Consider the following 23,448-nt stretch of genomic DNA (forward strand, 5'->3'; position numbering starts at 1 on the left):
ACAGGCATCTTATCCGCATGGCTGTAACGGATCGTGCAGCCAAGACAACAACCATCTGCACGAACAGCTCGACGACGTTTGCAGCACCATGGACCATCAGCTCGGAGACCATGGCTGCAGTTATCCTTGTCACTGCATCACAGACAGGAGCGTCTGCGATGGTGTACTCAACGACGAACCTGGGTGCACGATTCGCAAAACGTCATTTTTTCGGATGAATCCAGGTTCTGTTTACAGCATCATGATGGTCGCATCCGTGTATGTCGACAACGCGGTGGTAGATTTCCACAAATTTTTAAAACACAGCACTGTTTTTAAAACTGCAACATTCAGTGGTATCAACATATAGGTAGCCTCTGAATCAAGCCAAAATCGCAATCCGTTGCAGTAATCAAAAAAGATCAATACAGGTATCAGACCCCCAAGGGTACACACATACCGCCAAAACCATTTGAATAATAAAATTACAGGTACTGCCAGACAAAAAACCAGAATTAAACAAACAGTAAAATTCATAAAATACTCAAAAACGAACTATTTTGCCTAGGCCAGAGCACCACATGCAGGTTTAGCACAACACTGAGAACCCTTATATGAAAGCTTGCTCTAAATAATGGTACACAGTCTGCCCAATAATACATTTATAATTTACCGAAAATATTGTCAGATGCCAGCAATTGCGAAGAAATCTGAAATATAATAAAATGTTCACAAGTTCTCATTCAATTGTATGTGCTCACATCATCTGACAACAGGTACAATAAAATGTGCGGTGCACCGAGTAATAGGGCACAGTTGCTGTCAATAACTAACATACTCCATCCAGAAACAGGACTGTGGATGCACGCAATAATCTTTAATCGCTGTAGGAGTAACTACAACAGTATGTGCATAGAATACCTCTGATCTCTCCTATGAGCACACTGCCAATCATATCGAAGAGCTTATTAACAACAACATGCGCCAGAATTCAGGGAACCACTGTATATGGCATACATACGCAGCTCAAGACGCCTTCCAGGAACACACAGGAAGACAGCTGTATAACAGACAGGGCTCAGCATGGCGTAACTCCACTGCTGAGCTTGGACACACTTCTTATCGGCCACTGAGTGTACACGACAAAAGTCCTGGGTTAACTACTACATCGGACATCCTTTTGCATCTCGACGTGGCATGGACTCAACTAGTCATTGGAAATCCCCTGCAGAAATATTGAGTCATGCTGACTCTATAGCCGTCCATAATAGCGAAAGTCTTGCCACTGCAGGATTTTACGCACGAACTGACCTTTCGATTATGTTCCATGAATGTTGGATGGGACTATGTCGGCCGATCTGGGTGGCCAAACCATTCGCTCGAACTGTCTAGAACGTTGTTCAAAGCAGTCGCGAACAATTGTGGTCTGGTGACATAGCGCATAGTCATCCATAAAAATTCTATCTTTGTTTGCAAACACGAAGTCCATGGGTGGCTAAAATGGTTCAAATGGCTCTGAGCACTATGGGACTCAACTGCTGTGGTCATCAGTCCCCTAGAACTTAGAACTATTTAAACCTAACTAACCTAAGGACATCACACACATCCATGCCCAAGGCAGGATTCGAACCTGCGACCGTAGCGGTCGCGCGGCTCCGGACTGTAGCGCCTAGAACCGCTCGGCCACTCCGGCCGGCAGTCCATGGGTGGCCGCAGACGATCTCCAAGTAGTGTAAATAGGCTGTTTAGGTTTTTATGTTGGTAACGCCCCGCAGCGCTCTGTATTAATATCGCTGACTGCGCTGTGTGCAGTCTGTGGCTGGTTGGACACATTGTTGGAAGCTAATCGCGTAGTGTTTGGCAGTTGGATGTGAACAGCGCATAGCGTTGGGCAGTTGGAGGTGAGCCGCCAGCAGTGGTGGATGTGGAGAGAGAGATGAAACAGTTCTGAGAGGTTACTATGAGCGGACGATATGGACGTGTGTCCGTTAGAAAAAGGAAATTTGTAAAACTGTATGTCATGAATTTTTATATATATATATATATATATATATATATATATATATATATATATATATATATAATGACTTTTGAACACTATTAAGGCAAATAATTTGTTTGTTTTCTATCAAAATCTTTCGTTTGTTAACTATGCCTATTAGTAGTTAGTGCCTTCAGTAGTCAGAATCTTTTATTTAGCTGGCTGTATTGCAGTACTTCGAGTAACGAAGATTTTCGTGAGGTAAGTGATTCATGAAGGATATAGGTTATTGTTAGTCAGGGCCATTCTTTTGTAGGGATTATTGAAAGTCAGATTGCGTTGCGCTAAAATACTGTGTGTCAGTTTAGACATGATCAGAATAAGTTAAGATAAAACAGTCTCAGTACGATTAGTTTTGCTCAACTATTTGAAAATCAGATAACGTAAGAGTTTTTCCAGCACTGTCATTCTTAATTTTCTAAGGGGACGTTTCAGTAGCCGAACATAGCCGTTTCCTCTCTGTTGGTCCACCATGGACAGGGGACATCAGCTGATTAAGTAATTACCAATATCAATGAAATCCTCCAACAACTGTGTTAAGGTTATTGATAATAGCAATTTCCAGTCAATGAGCCACTTAAACACAACACCATTATGTAGACACCACCAGCTTGGGTCCATGGCTTCGTTGCGACGGCACCACACTCGAACTCTACCAACTGCTCTTACCAACTGATATCAGGACTCGTTTGACAAGGCCACGGTTTTCCGGTCGCTTAGGTTCAACCGATATGGTCATGAGCCCAGTAAAGGTGCAGCAGGCGAAGACGTGCTGTTACCAAAGGCACTCTCCTCGGTCGTCTGCTGCCAAAGCCCATTAACGCTAGATTTCGTCGCAGTGTCCTTACGGATACGTTCGTCATACGTCCCACAACGATTTTTGCTTTTATTTCACACTGTATTGCTTGCCTGTTAGCACTGACAACTCTACGCAAACGCCACTGCTGTCGGCCGTTAAGTGAAGACGTCAGCCACTGGGCTGTCCGTGGTGTGAGATAATGCCTGAAATTTGGTATTCGCGGTACACTCTTGACACTGTGGAATTCGGAATACTGAATTTCCTAAAGATTTCCAAAATGTAGTGTCCCATGCCTCTAGCTCCAGCTGCCATTCCGCGTTACAAGTCTGTTGATTGCTGTCATGCGACCATGATCACATCGTAAACCTCTCGCAGGAATCAACAGAGTGCAAATGACAGCTCCGCGAATGCACTGCCCTTTTATACCTTGTCTATGCGATACTACCACCATATGTGTATGTACACATTGCTGTCCCATGACTTTTGCCAATTCGGTGTATATAATTCTGTAGAAAGTTTGAACGGCTGATGAGCTGCTATGTGTTAATTTTTGGCACAAATCACAGGAAGTTACTCGTGACAGTGTTTTTGTTCGGTATCGGCCACCGGATGTTTTCCACATAATCCTCCTCCATTATAGTCCACTGAATAATTCGTGTGCGTTGAAGTGACCGACTATATCTTCACCGGCTATCGTCGGCAGTCATAAGAAACAACATGTTTACTACTAAATCTTATATAGAGCGAGGTGGCGCCATGGATAGCACATTGGACTCGCATTCTGATGGAACACAGTTCAAGTCCGCTTCTGTCAATCCATATTGAGGTTTTCCATAATTTCCCTAAATCGCTCCAGGCAAACGCTGGGATGGTTCCTTTGAAATGGCGCTGCCGATTTTCTTCCCCAACCTTAAAAACAAAACTATCCGATATTGCCCACGCTCTCTAATGACGGGACGTAAAGCCCTAATCTTGATTCTTTGTTTCTTTTTGCTAACAATAATTTTTCTTAACAATGTAAGTTATTTTAAGCTGACAGGTGCAAATAAAGATAAATGAACTACGCAGTAATAAAGTGCTGCAACGTATCGTAGGTTATCTTACAGTATTAGTTATCCCTGTCAAAAACCTGACCGTGGGGACATACGGGCTCTTCATAAGCACCTACTAAACTGAAAAAAATATTGGATTCCGCATAGAAAACGATCCCAGGACCCTTTCTTTGGCGTTTTTGCGAAAGTCGCGGAGCGATTTCAAAGAACGCAGGCCGCTGTGGTGAGGATTTTGTTTATTCAGCACACGTTCGCCACTCACATTCTTACGTCAGGCCTCGAGGTGTTGCAAGAAACACGTTGTTTGTTCCGCGGAAAGCTACAGTCATCATTTTTAAAACGGAATTTTTCAAGCATCACGGGAATCGAGTTGCAGCGCTACGCAATAAAACAAACAATGAATTTACGCAAACCGAGACAGTCAGGCTCATCACTTCAGTATTAGCTTACCGGTTACAGATGATGTTAAGGTAACACAAGTTCTCAGTGATCAGGAACAATGCTGTATTGGTGTAACTCAAAAATTTTCGTACTGGGCAAAATAAATCTGGTGCCGTAAGGGTACAGTGAGTGTAAAACTCGTAACTTACGTTGTAGAAGAGGCATGAAAATTCACTTAGTAGCATTGGTGGTTATGTTCTCCCTATCCTGGTGGATATGAAACTGGTTGAGCATGGGAGTCATAGACAACAGACTGAAGCTGTAGAAATGAAATTTAGATACAAATTGTACGTTAATGTTTTATTCACTATGTAACGGTATTAATTCCTTTCTTGTTGATATGCTTACGCACTCTTCTATTTAATAAGTGTTATGATAGTCACTTTAAAATTGCTGGTAAGATCCAGATGGTATTGAATAATGACGCGATTTGGTTATAGCCCATCATCATATGACTTGGTAAGAAATAGTAAAGAGAAGTGCAAATGATGATATCATACCATACAGCTTTACCAAAGAACCGAGGTCATGTAAATCCCAAATGAGATTAACTGTGTTCAATCTTGAAGAACTTAAGTTCGTACAATGTAAGATCATTGTATGTATTGACAAGGACGTTAAATAATGTCCGTACAAATGTTAAGGAAAACATGTGCTGTCGTATACAAGAAGTAGGCATATCCAGTAGCTGACTACAGTTATGGTATTGAGGCACCGCTAATGGAGCCATAACGTAAGCTAGTGTCGCTAGAGAGCAACACTTCTGATGAAGCGTAGCAAGACTCCAGATCCCATTTAATAACCATTAGTTTACTGATAAACTGAAAGTCACACAGCATATTCTGGTTGGAGCTCTTGTAAATAGTGTGGCCGATGATTCGTGTACTATTCTGTGAACGAGACAGGATTGCTTGATATGTGGGTTTTCTTCTTGTTTTGTGGGTTGATGTTACCTACCTTATCAGTAGCCCACGCTGTGTTTAAAATTCCCAGATTTTGAACAATAAAATATTTAAACACTTAAAAAGAACATCCTTTCTTTCTGGAGCTGGCGTAGGAATTACATGAATTCTTGGTAGGCGCACATCTTTTTCTTAGTGATTTCGGTGATGGCATCGTAATATAATCACTTTTCATAGGGATTTTTTGTGCTAAAATATTTCAGCTTCTTACTCCTTTTATGAATTTGCCATGTATTACTATAGTCGATTTGTGAACCAAATATTTTATTTTTTTCGTCATCCAACACATTTACATTGCAATTCTTCCCAACATGTTATAAACCTAAGTGTGATATTGTGTTTGGGAATAATGTTCCTGTTATAACAACTGCAGAATACATTTAAATGAATTCATTGGACTAGGGTCTCTGCTGAGACAGTTTTGCGTCGTTTCTAATGTATGAAAAGGATGCCGTAATCGAAGTAACACCTATTTTCCAGGTACCAGTTGTGAAAGAATCGACCTTAGAAACGTTTTCAATGTAACCGTTTGCAGCTGCTTCTCTAGAACGATATCACCCTAAATATATTAAAATTCTTGAAGAGAAATACCTTCCGGAATGAAAATGAAAGCTTGTTCTTGTAAAAAAAACTGTACATTGAAATCGGCGCTAGTTTATTCATGGCAAGAAAACAAAACTGACACCGCTTCTGAAATCGAGAGAATTGGCACAGCGGTTAAGACAGTGTTGTCGCATTCAAGAGTAAGTTGAGATTGACGTGCGATCGTTTGGATTTAATTTTTCGGTTATTCTCCTATATAACTTCAGGAAATACCGGAATATTGTTTTGGAAATGATCTTCCTTGTCATATATGGCGTTTAGTGGTGTTATCATAAAAATTCTACCACATAGAGAACCTACGAAGCGAGTTTCATGTCTCTTCACATTGTGCCTTCGTCTCCAGTGCTAGTGACGGGACAATCGACTGGTTCTAACAACCGACAGCCCAGTTGATTGTTTTTTCGTTCAGTCTATTTTTTCAAACAAATGAAACTATTCTGCGACAATGTCAGTTACATGAATATTTTCACTCAGTCTCTGGCTTTGAGTGATTTCATTTACATACTTTCTGTGCTTTTGCGGATATGCGTGAAACCTTATTAGGGCTGCCAACTTTTTTAGAGACTGATATCGTACATTTACTTCAGTGAGAGACAAATAAAAAAGTATATTTGTAATGTGTTCTTATTTACTTCAGCGCTAATTTTTCGTTCTTTTGGCATTAAATATATTTAGTTGGTTTTGTAAAAAGTTGATAACTGGTGTTGCTTTATAAATTTATATTTAAATACATTACAAGTTCTGTCTCTATCTTCCCACTGGTTTGCACCTAGTTGTTGTGACATGATAGTGGGATGCATTAAAATGCATGCATGTGCCTATAACCGTGCAGTGGACAACCACTAACTAGTTCTGGCAGGTTCAAGTAGGGAGACTTTCCAATGGAGTACACAAACGATGAAAACGTAGCTATGCTTTTGGTGCATGCTACAACCAAGCTGCTGCTGCTGCCTTGGTGTATTCTGCATGGTACCCTCAAAGGTGCCATCCCGATGAGAATGTTTTTCGTCGGCTGGAACAAAACCTTCGGGAAACCTGTAATCTTCGTCCACAAGTAATGGACAGAGGCCGTCCAAGGACTAGAAGCATGTTAGCGACATAGGATACGATTCTTGAAACCGTTCACCGATCACCTTCGCGAAGCAGCCGTGATGTAGCAAGGCAATTCCAGATATCTCAAAGACTGGTTGTTCGTGTGTTGCACGGTAAAGAAATGCACCCATATCATTACGCGTTAACTCAACACCAGTGGTCAGAAGACCGCATTCGACGAGTTTGTGAATGGCTTTTGCATCAAGTGGAAGATAACGAACATTTTATAATTGACGTGATATAAACTGAAGAATCTAGTTTCATTCTTGAAGGTAGTTTCAACCTAAACAATAGCCGTTACATTCGAAACACTACGCACATGTCACCCGTAAACGTGGCTTTCAGGCACGCTTTGGCTTAAACCTGTGGGCTGGAATCTCCACCCGTGGATGTAAACGACCTAATAGCTTGCGAGCATGCCGCTTCGGCATGGTGCATGCAGGTGTGTTGCGTAGGGTCCAGCGAGTAGCGAAGTGTTTGCAAATGAAGGGTCCACGGGAAAAAGGGGGTAAGTCAGTTCTTCTTAATTTTTCAGGAAAGAATATTTTAGCACCAAATTTTCAGTACCAAATGCAATTTTTAGCCAGTCCTCTTGAAATTTATGTTAAGTGTAACCTTACTTATAGTCGTTAGATAGCTCTACAAGGTTTTTGTGTAAACATACTGTAACAACCTAAACAAAATATTATATCGAATAACTTCAATTATCTGTAGGGAAAAAGGAGGTAAGTCATTATAGAAGGAGGAATGTCAGTAAATCTCGCTAATTCGTTAACTTTGTTAAACCTAGTACAATTAGAACTAACTACCAGTATTATTTAAGATGTCATTAAAAATTGTAGCAAATGAATGTGCAATAATTTATAAGTTACGGAAAAACCATAAAAGTCGTAAAATAGAAAATTATACACTATAATTAATTCTTTATAAACAAAACAAAACCTTGTAGGCCCAAACAATTTCATTGTAAACTATGTTCATTCATCGTTTATTCATTTCCGCTCTGGGCTCTGGGTCTCCTCCTTACACTTGCACTTATTGGTTTTGGAAAAACTGCGTCGTCTTGATGGCACAGTTTCTTGTTAAGCTTTTATCATTTTTTACAGTTTTCAAATTCAAATGGCTCTGAGCATTATGGGACTTGATATCTGAGGTCATCAGTGCCCTAGAACTTAGAACTACTTAAACCTAACTAACCAAAGGACATCATACACATTCATGCCCGAGGCAGGATTCGAACCTGCGACCAAGCAGTCCCGTGGTTCCGAACTGAAGCGCCTAGAGCCGCTCGGCCATCGCGGCCGGCTTTTCCAGTTTTCTCCGCAAAACATTTTTAACTGTTGTAGGTCTGCATACTTGTCGTAAGTAATAAGTTGTGCACCTACAACAAAAACACCTTCTTGTAGGTTTTTTAAAAAGTAAATAGGTGTAGTTGTTTACAAAATTTAAAATAAAAACTGCCTTAAGTAAATAATACAATAAAAGTTATGATAAAAATAAGGATGAAACAAAAAACACTCAGTCTTTTATGCATAGTCAGGCAGAAAGAACTCTCCTTGAGGCTGAGGTTGTTCTGTTGGAACCGTAAGTGGCTTGTTGATAACATGGCAACCCCAATGGCCATGGAATGTACTTCTGTATTCCAAGAATCGGGGATCCTTTCTCCCGGCGTTTCAACCCATTTTTTTGGGTTGATACTGGCCACGCTACGGTCGCATTCGAGATACGAGTGGCCACGGCTTGGAAAAGTCATTTTCACGTAGTCAAGTCTTTTGACGTGGTGAACGATGTAATACAGCAGAAGGAAAATAGTCCAATTCTTGTTCTGCCCCCCCCCCCCTTCCCCCCGCAAAAGTCTGAAAATACATCTAATTTTCTAACAGAGAGATCAAGAATTGTTGTCATAAAATAAAACCCTTTGTAGGCTACTGTTTCATCATATTCGAAGGAATATGATTTATCGATTGACAATATATGAATATTAAACATGCACAACGTTAACGTCTCTTGTAGTACACGTCGTTAGTTGTGATGTTAGAGATAGGTAAGTTGTTCTGGAAATCCTTAGTAATACTTTCACTTTCTTTTCATGCCCTGCTGTTTGCTCTAGAACTTCTTTCACGAATATAAAACATGTCAGATTTTAATAATTGAAGATTCTTCACCGTTTCTTTTTATGCCCTGCTGTTTTAGAACTTGTTTTACGAATATAAAACATGTCAGATTTTAATAATTGAAGTTTTTTCACCGTTGACAGTTGATTGATTATTTTTCTGCACTCGCTCTTTCTCAGCTATTTTCCGGTACGATTTTAAAGCATGTTCAACAGCTCGGATTTCGGGAGCATGCCTATCACATAACTACAAGTGTTCATTCTAGGGTACCCGAAACCGACGTTAAATTCTGTACTGAAAACAAGTGTATATTTTTCACACGACACAGATTGAGTAGGGTATGATTTCTTAAATAACTCATACATCTTACAGGTGTTTAGATCTGGTGGGAGATACACTTTCTTAGAGGTTTTCAAGCTGTAACGGCTGTCCTTAGGACTCACACCTTTACTTCCAATTTTTTTAATATTCCATGAAAAGATGTAAAGGGTTTAGAACAAATATTTACTTCAGTGACAGAATCTCCCTCTTCAGTCTTACGCTATATGGGTAACTCATGTCACGAAATTTAGCTTCATTTCTGGTTGTCTAGGCCTCCTTTGCGATATACTATTTACATTAATTATGCCTGCCAAGTAAGCGTTCTGCTCGTCATTTTGTTATAATTAGATCTCCTGCTTAGATGGCATACGCTCTGTCCATCTGAGCCGCCGAGGACACAGAGGATAGAGCGACTGCAGGGACTTACCTCTGGCACGCCTCCCGTGAGACCCACATTCGCAACTTATTGTCCCGCACTATATTCATAGTGTTCCTGCCCCCTGCAGTCGCACTGTGTCCTCGGTCGCTCAGATGGATAGAGCGTCTGCCATCTAAGCAGGAGATCCCGGGTTCGAGTCCCGATCGGAGCACACATTTTCAACTGTCCCCGTTGACTTATATCAACGCATGTATGCAGCTAAGGGTATTCATTTCATTGTAATTTCATAGATACACTTTCGTCTTGCGGTGACCGCCAAGTGTGGCAATTTATCTTCATCATGTAGTTTCGTAACATGAATCTTCCTTGCAGTACTTGTATAGGAATTTAATTTATCTCGATCACTTTTTATCCAGTCGTATAATTTCTTTCATTCTCGCGGCAGTGAGCGCTTCGGCATTTTGATCCAGACGCGAAATTCGCTGTTAACAATTATTCATGTTATTCATAATCACAGATAAAAAACTGAATTAGCAATTATTTATTAGCACTCAATAAAATGCAAATATCGTAACAACAATAACAGTGACGACAGATAACGGATAACAGAATGCAGTCAATGATTTAAAAACGGCAAAACGATCTAATGTTTCCCATCAGAAGAGAATGCACCGGACTGCAGCGACTGGTTTCATTCTGTTGCTCCCATAGTTTCACACTAAAGAATGAATAACTAATTCAACCGACACATAAAACTACACCCAAATAAGTCGATTGTTTTCCAGCAACCGACTAATAGACGTTTTTTTCATTCGGTTGTTCCCATCACCATTCAATGCCCAACTTTACACGAAGACTTCATTAAAGGCTGGATAAAAATAGCATTGTTAATGTCTAATGAGAACTGTGAGCACAGTGGTGACATAACGCCTTGGTAAATTAATACTTAGCGTAATGTTAGTTTAGACGGACAGACTATTTGGTGTACAATTCGCAACATAAGAACAGAAGATAAATAGTCCAGATTCTTGAAGTATGAAAATTAATGCTATAATCGAGCAATAGAACAGAATAGAGAAGAGTGAGGTAGGAACAGTACATAAGAAAATCTAGTAGAGTGTACAGTGCAGTTTAAAAATTACCCAAGGTAGTTACGGTAATACAGTCGCCTTCTTCCTTTTCTTCTTGTTCTTCTTCCTCCTCCTCCTCCTCCTCCTCCTCCTCCTACTCCTCCTCAACACTTGTCCCGATCTTTTGGCGCTTTGTCTCCACTTGAAGCAACGTTATGCTTGGTCACTGTGGAGATCCGCTATCTTGAGGTCTACCAGACTTCTCTATATAATTAGAAATTGGTCACTAGATGTCTGGAGAGGTGGATCCGCTACCTGGATCGGTCAGGAGAGGTGACTGACTTCCAACGTGGGCTAGCCATTCGATCTCATGTGAGAAGCAAATTGATCACAGATCTTTCAGCCTTCTAAGGCTTCCCAATTCGACTTTTGGTGAAGTAATTATAAATTGGAAACGCGAAGGAACAACCGCAGCTAAACAAAGTCAGGTAAAACTCATGTACTGACGCACAGGGATCGTCGAACATAGCACATTGTCGTTGTAAAAAGTTCATAGAACCAACGCAAGAGCCACTCGTGACTTCGAGTGATGCGAGCAGTCCAGCTAGCAGACTGACTGTGCGTAAGCAGTTAAAAAAAAGTGAGTGACAATGGTCGAGCAACTCCCCATAAGTCACACGTTTCTGTATTCAGTGCTAAGTGACACTTGTGGTGGCGTAAGGGGCGACTCTACCAGACAGTGGGTGATTGGAAACGAGTGATTTGCAGCGATGACTCATACTATACCACGTGGCAACCCAATGGAAGGGTTTGGATTTGCTGAAGCCTGGAGAGCTTTGCCTATCATAATATGTAGTGGCAGCTGTCAAATACGGAGGCGATTATGTAACTGTGTGGCGGTATTTTCCGTGGTCAGGTTTTGCTCCTCTTACTGCGCTTAAGAATGAGGTAAATGCTGACAGTTATGAACACTTTTTACAGCATTTTTTTCTGCGCTCTATAGGTAAACATTTCGGTGACGATGATCGTATGTATCAACATGACAATACACCCTGTTGTAGCAGGTTACGTGAGGCAGTTGTTTGTGGACGATAACATTCCTGAAATGGACTGGTTTGCTCAGAGTCCCGACCTGAACCCACAGTGGAACGCCTTTGGAGTGAGTCAGGACGTCGAATTCGCTCCAGACACAGCATACAGTGTCACTGCCTTGTCTGTTTTCGGCTCTTTAGAACGAATGGGCTCCCAGTCCTCCAAAGACATTTTGATACCTCATTTAAAACGTCCCCAGCAGACTTCGAGACGTCGTATAGGCGAAAGATTGGCACACCCATATTGATGTACACTATTAGGTGTCCGGATACCTTTGTTCAGATTATATGGAGGGCACCTAGCAAACGGTGCATAGGTCTCCCATTAGCTTGTTCATCATCGATTGCCTGTGGAAACGAGTGTGTTGCAGTTGCATCTTGGACTGCTCGGTGTCCACATCTCCGTAGACGACTTCCCCTCATCTTCTCAGCAATAGTTTCCACTCCGTACTTTGCGAATCTCGCCATTTGTCGCATGATCATGAAGTGTGACATAGGACGTCCACCGAAACATTTTGGTTTTCATTCTAGCAAGTCACTGTTATGCTTCTTTTGACACAGGTCAATATCTACACCGTACAACGCAACTGGAATTACTGTAGAGCGCTATATTTTAGATTTCCATCGGTCCGGGGTCTTCTTGCCTCAAAGCACACCAGTCATTGTCCGCTATTTAAGCCATGCATTGCCACCGCGGTTTTTCTCTCTACCACCATTCGTCGAGTTTCTGAGCGTGTCTCCCAGAAGGGGAGATTTTGAGGGAACCGAGACGGATGAAATTATTGCAAAAAGCGAAAGCCAAACATTCAGTCTTGACGAAAATTCTCACACCACCTTCCTTTCATCAGAATTTCGTCTTAATAAAAAGAGAGGCTGTATAGCCTACGTAATTACCAGGACAATGAAAGGGAAAAAAGGAAACGCTAATAACTATATTTGTGCCAGATCCACACACGTAGTTTTAAATTCCAAAAACGAACTTAAAAGATATCCGGCGTATCATGTATCATCTCAGATAAATATTTCCAACGATCAAGATGTAACGTAAGTTGCACAGTAGGAACCATGTTTAGTCATGTGACAAGGGACGAATTGTATCCGAAACAAATTCAAATATATTCTTGAAGCTGTCTTGCAGTTCCTCAGAGATGAGGACCGATTTCAGAATCCCTGCGACAACGACAGAAAAAAACGATGTTTCGGACAAATGTATATCTTCAGGCGAAGAGCATACGTCGTTCCCGTCCTGCGATTTGTCCGCATCGCGAATCGTTGTGTGCCAAAGGCGCAGTAAAAAATATTGCCCCTCGCTCCGGAGGAGCAGACATAAATATCCATCACAGTCTCATTTTCTTCCTTTGTAGCAGTAGGTAATTGTAAATCTTTCAGTCGTGAAAGCGAAGTGCTCTGTTGAAGGTGCAAAGGTTGAGGGAACATGCGGATCTAACGGTCTGATGGAATGCGCTGTCAAACTGTGTAACGGACGGAGGTGTCTCCAACAGAAGCAGTAGTCAGAGTATCGGCCGTAAGTTAGTCACTTCTGCCCCGAGCTCTGACAGCCAACTCAGTCCCGACAAGCTCATCTTGTCATGGCAACAGTCTCAGTAACAATTCTGAATTGTTCAACGACGTATCTGGAAGCAGTTGTCACTGCGATACTGTCTACACACAACAGTCCATTCTTGAACCTAACATATTGTTTACATGACTTGGTATATTACGAGTGGAGAGTATGAGTTTCCTTTTGAAGTTGAAATAGATGCTAGGAGTCAAAATGAGGATGACTGTAGCTATTTCAGACTGACATAAGTTTATCCTTCGTGAGGTGAATGATTACTGCAGAACCATTTAGTTACTAAATCTCGATCGATTCTTCCTCTGGTGTTCCTCTTCACGTAATATTGGCCACTGTGACAAACTGATACTTGAACGTTAATTCATTTTGATGCAGTCCCCGAGTGTCATGTCTTTTAATCACTGTAAATAATTAAATCTGTGAAGAGGTTGAAAAATCAGCCAACCAGTTGAAAACAAAAGTTTATTAGCCCTTGACCTAATTTTCGATATTTCTAGAGATATTTTCTTCAGAAGTAGTGGGTCTTGTTACATCACATGTTGGTACATTAGATTAGATGAAGCCGAGCGGCTCCTGTCATAAACCAAACTGACAAAACGAGAATTATCGCAAGCCATGGCTTTAGACGGCAGCCAGCTTACATATATCGCACTTCAGAATGAATGCTGACTAGTAACTGCCCACAGGTAGAGGTTCTTGTCAACATAAATTGTAATAGGGAAATCAGAACTCGTACTGAGGCGTTCAAACAGTCGTTTTTCCCTCGCGCGATCCGCTAGTGGAACAGAGGGGGGGAAATATGACTTTGGCGCGAATTGTGCCCTCCGCCACACACCGCTTGGTGGCTAGCGGAGTATATATGTAGACGTAGATGTTGAAAGATTCACGTTTCGTATTAATACATGACAATAGCATGAATGATAACGGAAGACGCATAGACCTAGCGGTGGCCCGCACCTACCACGTGATTGCCGACCAGATTGGCCGAGCACTGGCCGAGCACTATGGGACTTAACTTCTGAGGTCATCAGTCCCCTGGAACTTAGAACTACTTAAACCTAACTAACCTAAGGACATCACACACATCCATGCCCTAGGCAGGATTCGAACCTGCGACCGTAGCGGTCGCGCGGTTCCAGACTGTAGCGCCTAGAACCGCTCTGCCACCCCGGCCGGCATTTGAAAACAACGGGGCAGATTGTTCTAGAGGTAGATGGCAATAACAGAGGTAGTTTTCGAATGTTTTTGTTTTGATGACGAGTACAGCTGCGGTACTACGTAAGTGCGACCTCATGTTTAGATTATGATGTGACGACAGTTATTTAATTTCATATGTCAGACACTGGGATGCATGTGCACTGAGGAGCCGATGAAGTAAACATGGCGCGTGGTAGTCACGTAACTCGTTTAGGCGCAACCAGCCTAACTAGACGCATAAATCACTGACACCGTGAAGTAGACAGATGTTTCAGATGTAACGAACACAACTACTCACGATCAGTTCTAACTATCTAGTGTTATTACTACTCGTGCTGTGTTAGATGACATCGCAATAGTGGAGATTCGGTAGAACGATTGATTGCACAAGTTTACGTTTCACATCCCGTGGAAATATATTGCAAAGCTTTTTAAGGGCAATTTCTGTATGTGACGACACTATTCTTTGCCCAGGTGAAGTGTTCATCCAACGTTGTCCTGCGGTAGCGTTCTCGCTTCCCGCCCCCGGGTTCCCAGGTTCGATTCCCGGCGGGGTCAGGGATTTTCCCTGCCTCGTGATGACTGGGTGTTGTGTGATGTCCTTAGGTTAGTTAGGTTTAAGTAGTTCTAAGTTCTAGGGGACTGATGACCATAGATGTTAAGTCCCATAGTGCTCAGAGCCAAATGTTCATCCAAACTACACCCAAGTTCTTCATTGTTCCTTTGGTAAGGTATCGAAATACTGTCGAGAAGAACAGGAGGAAATTGCTCACGGACTTGAAAACATAGTAACTTCTGATGGATATTAAAATTACTTGGAACTCTTTCACAAAGTCCTAGATTTTGCGCCCACCATGTCACTTAAGGGAAGGAAAGAATTATTGAAGATTAGGTTTAACGTCCCGTCGACAGTGAGATCATTAGAGACGGAGCATAAGCTCGAATTGCTTCAAGGATGGGGAAGGCAATCGGCCTTCCCTTTCAAGGGAACCGTCCCGTCATTTGCCTCGAGCGATTTAAGGTAGTCACAGGGAACTTAAATCTGGATTGGCAGACGCAGATTTGAACCGCCGCCCACCCCCGAATACGAGTCCAATGAGCTAACCACTGTGCCACCTCGTACCACTTACGGCACAGCAGCCGGCCGGAGTGGCCGTGCGGTTCTAGGCGCTTCAGTCTGGAACTGCGTGACCGCTGCGGTCGCAGGTTCGAATCCTGCCTCGGGCATGGATGTATGTGATGTCCTTAGGTTCTACATCTACATCTACATCCATACTCCGTAAGCCACCTGACGGTGTGTGGCGGAGGGTACCTTGAGTACCTCTACCGGTTCTCCCTTCCATTCCAGTCTCGTGTTAGTTAGGTTTAAGTAGTTCTAAGTTCTAGGGGACTGATGACCACAGATGTTAAGTCCCATAGTGCTCAGAGCCATTTTTTTTTAGCCCTGCCAGGAATCGAACCCGGGAACCCGGGCGTGGGAAGCGAGAACGCCACCGCACGACCACGAGCTGCGGACAAATATTTACAGCGGGACAGATGCGACGAGATATCGTCGACATATAAGGAAAAGATTGTTGGGCCCAAGGGTGACACCTGTGGCAATCCTGAGAGAACATGCTCTCAGGGCAACTTTTGATTCCCAGAAACGATGCGTTACTGTCTTTTTTAGAGGTGGCTTCCAAGCCACTTAGCGTAGTATTTCAAAATTTTAGCTGTCATGCTCAGAGTAGCGTTATGTCGAAGCTGACGGTATGAACTGCTTTGCCGATGTTACTAGTGTAGTAGTGTCAAATCGTGGCATCAAGTTTGTTAGTGGCACATATAATGTTATTACGCTTTTGGATTCTTTTTTTTCCCACCTCGAGAAAAAAGACTTTCACACACAAGCCGAAATAGCGACGCGATGAGGCGAGCAGCTCGCCTGGGCGACCAGGGAGGAATGCGAGGCGTCGACGTGTGCGTGGCGGAGGCGGGCTGCGGCGACGCGAGTATAGATAGCCGGTAGGGGCGGCGCGGCGCGGCGCGGCGGAATGCCGACACGGCCGGGCTCGTCTATTCTGGCTGGCCGGGGCCGGCCCACTTAGCGCCGAGCCGAACCACCTGCGGCCGCGACAAGCGACAGCCGGCAAGTGGCTGTTTACAGCGCGAATTTGCTCCCGGGGACAGCGGCGACACTTGTACTCGATGCCCGGTGTCGCTGCGAAATATCGCCCGCTGCTGCGCAGTTATTGCGAAACGGAGTGCGGGTCCGTCTGCCAAACCCACAACCCTTGTAAATTTGCGCGAAGCCTTTGTCTCCCATCCAAGTAAACTATTAAGTCAGGAAGAGAGAGAGAGGTTGTTACTAAATGGACGTTGATGGATACAGTAATAAGGCTAGACTGTCACTCTGTATTTCGAACAGTCCATTATGTAAGACAATGCTGCTCAAGTAACAACACTCGAGGCACCGTTCTTCCACTTTTCTACGTGGAATGTTGCCAAGTAGTAAGTGGGACTTCCGAAACTGCTTCAACAAGTGCTTCGTCTCCTCTGTACGAATCAACATGGTTTCCATAAACAGAGATCTTATGAACTGACGCAGGCATTCTACACAGCAACATTACCTTTCAGTAAATATATCATATAAGCTTAATGACATTCTACATGTACACCTACATACAGGTACACACTCCGCAGGGCATTTTGTGAAATCGTGCCGACACACCAAAGTTGGCAATTCGAATCAATACCATACCACAGACATTAGCGAGGGATCGGTGAAATTCACAATGAGGTATGGGAGTGCTTCAGAAGCCTACCTCATACAGCAACTGCAGCATCCTCGTACTGAGGTCCATGCAGTGCTGAGCATGCAAGGGCTCCGCACCGGCTCGAGACGTCAGCTACAGCATATCAACATCACAGTGTAGGACCAATGAAGTGTTAAAGTTTCGTCACAACACATACTAGGACGTGTGGATCGCCGCGCGGGATTAGCCGAGCGGTCGTAGGCGCTGCATTCACTGACTGTGCGGCTGGTCCCGGCGGAGGTTCGAGTCCTCCCTCGGACATGGGTGTGTGTGTTTGTCTTTAGGATAATTTAGGTTAAGTAGTGTATAGCTTAGGGACTGATGACCTTAGAAGTTAAGTCCCATAGGATTTCACACACATTTTAACATTTTTTTTTTTTAACTTGTGGGGGAGAGTACTTTGTGTACCGTTGGCACCACATTCTTTTCGTGATTCATTCTGGAATAGTGCTCGGGAACGATTGGTGGTAGGCCTCTGTGTGTTCCCGAACCTCCCTAAAACATACCTTCGTGGTCGTTTCGCAAGATATGCGTAGCAGGTATCAATATATTCGGTCACGCTTCTGAGAAGATGCCATCTCAGGTGTTCTCACTTTGCTATTAGATAAAAGTCAACAATAGTTTTTAACTGTGTGAAATCGTCGAATACACATGTTGTCCCAGAAGGAATATTCAGTGTTCAGGTACATGACAGGAGCGATCATTCGAAGCCCAAAAGTCTAGTGAACATGGACTTTAAAATTCGTACCTTAAGAGCTATGAGAAATTCATCTTCGGTGCTGTGAAAAAGCTCTCTTCTACTGCACGCCCTTTGCTTTCCATATTTTGAGAGGCACTAGGATGGACCAAAACAAAAAAAGTCCATCAAACATGGACTGTAAACTGCACACCTTAAGAGCTATGAGCACTCAGTCTGTAGTAGATATATGTTTCACAGTATCTAAGACGAAGTAGTGCCCGTAGCTCTTAAGGTGTGCAGTTTAGAGCCGATGTTAGCTCCACTTTTTCGCTTCTGATGATCGTTCCTGCCAAATCCCTGAATATTGGACATTCCTCTTCGGACCTCGGACTCGCTGTATAACTTCCGAAGTGCCCCACGAGTGTTAAATGGGGCCATTACTGATCATCACACACACACACACACACACATACACACACACACACACACACACGGATGATAATATTACTGGTCGACTACATTATTGGCGATGTATTTCAGGGCGCATTAATAATTGTAAAATGTCTAGGTGCATGCACCTGGATAGATCATACGTGTAAAGACGCTTTAAAAATTGTTTTAGGACGGCAGGTGCCGGGCGGTGATGCAGAGGAAGAATCTTGAGGAAATGGAATTCATCCACACCAAAAAGGAAGCTTACAAAACAGTCGCGTGTTGTTAGTCATTCTGAAACCTTTGCTAGGATACATTCATAGAGGAGGCAGACAACATGCAAAACAGAGCGAAGTTGGACCAAACGGATTCACTGAGTTAGTGTGAGGGCGTCTCAGGAACTCTCTTCAGACTGCAGTGGTAGACGCTACGTCAGAGGCTCTGTGCACCACGGGAAGATTTACTGTTAAAATTCCTAGTGCTTACGCTCCAATAAGAGCCCTAAAACAATCTCTACGAAAAAAAGGAAAAAGGAAAAAAAAAGACGCAGATGAAGGAATTTTCCGAATGGGACAGAAATCGGTAGATCGATTATGTACATGTACAGACAAACTAATGATTGCAATTTCAGAAATATTGCTTGGTTTATGCGAGAGAAAGAGTCTAAAAATTTGGGATGTGAAGAATATGTTTGCCTATGTCTGGACCTTGTGTAAGCAGTTATTCGGCTCGGCATTGATTGAGAGAGTTGTTGTATTCCCTCCTGAGGATGTCGTGCCAAAAATCACGAGCTGGTTATGGGCACTGCCGATAATACTCCAAATGTTCTCTCTTTTGCGGGAGGTCCAGTGATCCTCCTGGCCAAGGTTGGGTGTGGCAATCGCGAAGATAAGCAGAAGAAACTCTCACTGCTGAAAAGTAAGCTCAGGATGGTTTGCCACGAATGGCAACAAAACGGGACATAGGATATGGTCGACGTACCAGTGTGCTGTATGCATGTCGCGGATGATAACCAAAGGGATTCTCCTATGAAGTGAAATGGCACTGCGGACCATCACTGCTCGTTGTCGGGACATACGGCGAACGACCGAGGTTCGTATCCCACTGCTGTTGGGGGCGTCTCAAGACACGTCTTCGGCCTGGAATTTCATTGACTGGGATAGAATTGTCTTCAGTGACGAGTGACTCTTGGAACTGAGCCACGATGACGAGTGAAGATGTGTGTGGAAACGTCCCGGACAGTGGTGGGACACCAACCTGACTGTTGCTGGCCAGACGGCCCGACATCCAGCGCTGATGGTTCGGGTTGCCAATTGATTTCAATCAGGACCCTTTGGTGGTATGTGCGACACTCTTAGAGGACAGTGGTACGTCGACGATATTCTACTAACCGTTTTGTTGCCCTTCATGGTAAGCCATCCTGGGACAAATTTCAGCAAGATAACGATAGTTTCTACTGCCTATCTTCGTGCTTGCCAAGCAAATCCTTGTCCAATAGCGGCACCAGATCTCTCCCAAACTGATACCGTTTGGAGCATTATGGGCGAGGCCCTCCAACCAGCTCGGGATTTTGCTAATGTAACACGCCAATCAGACCGAGTTAGGCACGATATCCCTCAGGAGCACATCAAACTGCACACCTCTCAGGAGCCCATCCAAGAACTCTACCAGTCAACGCCAAGCCGAAAAACTGCTTGTGTAGGTGCCAAAAGCGGACCAACGTCTTATTGACTTGCTCAATTTGTGAAGCTGTTTCTCTTGCATAATCCATCCAGTTTTTCTGAAATTGTAATCATTTGTTTGTCTGTACACGTACATCGCATCTACAGATTTCCGTCATATTCGGTTAATCCCACCGCGATGCGTCGCTTTTTTGTCTTGGAGTATATTTCCTCGACCAACATCAGAGGTGCGACGGTAATATGTGCAGATAACACTACAAGTGAGTAATAATACCAGAATCGACACATCGATTGTTGAATTGAAACTAACTTTGTTGAAACCACCATATTGTGTCTACTGCAGAATAGAGTTGTTTTTTTGATGTCATGTTTTATATATTCCTTAGAAGTTAATGAGATGTGATTAACAAGAACCAAGAAGCCATAGTAATGGAGGCAACTAAACACACCACAAGAATACAGCTACTTCATATAAGGAAAATGTGTGTCTGTTTAAAATTCTTGATATGAACGGCTGACCAATAAAGGAAGTGAATATTCCGTCATATTAGGTTTCCTTCTACATCTTCGAGGGTGACGACAGCATATGCCAAAACTGTACTGAACACACTAAAAAAAAGTTGCTGTTAATTTCCTCGAGCATGTCGTATGTCGACATATATGTTTTGTGGGTATGGTCCCGCGTCATACTATATAAAACTACTGCTGCAGAAAACCAACGTTTCGGCCACGGTTGTAGCGGCCTTCTTCTGGGTCTACTCAACTGACTCTGGCCGCTGAAGTCCAAGCAATTATGTTGTCTGTTTGCTTTCTGGAATGTAGGTGGTGATCCCTTGCACTCACGGTCCCATTGCTAATTGTTTATGTACTTTAGCATTTAAGTAGGAAGGGTAGTTTCTATAGGTGGGATTAATGGAGTTTGCAAAGTTTCGAGAGTGCAAATCAGAGTAGCATGTAATGATATTAAAATATGCAAAAAAATCTCTTACTCATTCATTTCAGTACCGACCCAACAGCAAGTTCCTTAATTAATAAGTACGTGACGAGGCTGCCACTTGCTGTGCATACAGAGTCGTCGCCGATGTCAGCGCGCAACTTCCCCGCCAGCTTCTGGAACAGCAATTACGTGCCGCCACCCACAGCAGCGACGTCTGGGGCGGCGTCTGCGGGGGCGGCAGTGGGCGGGGCGGGAGGCAGCGGGTCAGCTGGTGGCGCGCACCACGACCTGTACTCCGCCGCGGCGGCAGCCGCCGCCTCCGCCACCGACCCCTACCACCACCACCAGCACCACCAGTCCGACCCGTGGCACTCGCACTACCAGCAGTACACGCACCACAGGTAAGCCGCCTCAGTCTCGCGCTCCGCCAGAGCTTCAGCGCAGCCCCTGCTTGTTGAACAGCACGGTCCCTTCTGGTTGTGACAGGAGCTACCACATTCTCCTGATTATCCTTTCTTTTGTCGATCTGTAGCAAAAAACCAAGTACACCGCCCGACACAAAATGTGAAGAGGACTTGATGATGTTAACACGCCTGGTAGGGTGTGTAAGCGGGATGAACAGCATCAGTTGTATAGTGACCACTCAGAAGGATAAAGAGATAAGACGTAGTCATGTGAGACAGCGTTATCAGCACCCGGCAGAGTTTGAAAGGGGCATCATTGTGAGTCTCCATTTGGCCAAATGGTTGGATCGCTCAATAGCAAAGTTTGTGGGGCATTTGCATCTAACAGTGGCTCGATGTTGGATGTGTGGGAACGTGAGGGCACGCCTACTCGTCGTCGAGATTCGGTCGACCACCTCTGACCACTACGAGGAAGGGGCGCCTTAAGGGGGGTAGGACGTCAAACGGGACGACTTGGAGCAGGAGAGACACCACAGGACATTTTAATTTGCACTGTCTGTACTTTTAAAAATAAATTCATGGAACTTTGTCCGAATGACCAGAAAAGATTCAGGATATACACTTATAGTGGCGGAAGTTCAAAAATATAAGAAAATAATTTATTTTTTTGACATTTGTATTTCACCTTTTCTTCACATACCATTGGCTGCATTTGTTGCTATAGGTACACTTTTCTTCATAAGTAAGGGAGATTCTTCGATGAATTTTGCCCAACATACAAACCATACTTACAGGTGTATGAAACTCTAGAATTTTCCAAATCTATTAAAAACTGTGGTCAAAATTGAGATAACTAACTATAAAATTTGAGTTTTTTCTAAACATGAAGTTTAAAATATAACAGCACACTCATGTTTTCATAAATTAAATAATTTCTAGAGTTTCATATGTGTGGTTTGTATGCTGTGCAAAATTCATCGAAGACTCTCTCTTACTTATGAAGAAACGTGTACCTATTGCAACAAACGCAGCCAATACAAGTGAAAAAAATGATGATTTTTCACATGAATTTTTTTTTTTTTTTTTTTTTTTTTTGAACTTCCACTGCTATGATTGTGAATCCTCAATCCTTCCTGGTCGTGCTGACAAGGTTTTATGAATTTATTCGTAAAAGTATAGACAGTGGAAATTAAAATGTCCCGTGGTGTCTCTCCTGCTCCAAGACGTCCTACCCCCCTTAATGTGCACCAGATATATCGTAACCCCTTCACACCTACGCCTGCCATCCTAGAACTAGTAAAGTAGTCAGTGGAACACTCTATCATCAGCACCATTAGTCAGAGGCCAGCAACAGGCAGACTAGATAATTACCAACCTATGCATAGGCTGCTGTTAACGCCACAGCACAAACTGTTACGTTGGAATGGGGCCGTGATCGGGAAGCACTGACTGCTGATGAATAGCGTCTCATTGTGTTCAGCGATGACGGTTTTGCACTCCTCAGATGGCGATGAGCTGGGTAGAGGTCCCATTCTTCAAATGTTTTGGAGTGGCAGACTGGTGTTACTCCTGGGGTCATGCTATGGGTTGCAATTAGTTATGACTTCATGATACAGCCGGTAGTGACTGAGGGAACTCTGACGGCACAACAGTAATTCACCGGCAACCTGCGTCCTCATGTATTACCACTCGTGCGACGGTATTGTGGTGCCGTTTTTAAAGATGCAGAATGCCCATACGGCACGTCCCTCTCTGAAATGTTTGTGTGATGCTGAGTCACTCCTGTGGCCAGCTAGATCCTCAGA

The 23,448-nt window shown here is 43.4% G+C and overlaps 1 protein-coding gene across 1 annotated transcript in view; it reads left to right on the plus strand.

Moving 5' to 3' along the window:
* The window catches only part of LOC124545840 (protein vestigial), a 409,415-nt gene that overhangs the window by 383,895 nt on the left and 2,072 nt on the right, over positions 1-23,448 (plus strand). The window contains exon 4 of the mRNA XM_047124798.1: positions 21,373-21,640. Coding sequence (XP_046980754.1) covers positions 21,373-21,640 — 268 coding nt within the window. The remainder of the gene's footprint in view (positions 1-21,372; positions 21,641-23,448) is intronic.

Source organism: Schistocerca americana, chromosome 8, assembly GCF_021461395.2.
Source record: "Schistocerca americana isolate TAMUIC-IGC-003095 chromosome 8, iqSchAmer2.1, whole genome shotgun sequence".
Taxonomy (NCBI): domain Eukaryota; kingdom Metazoa; phylum Arthropoda; class Insecta; order Orthoptera; family Acrididae; genus Schistocerca; species Schistocerca americana.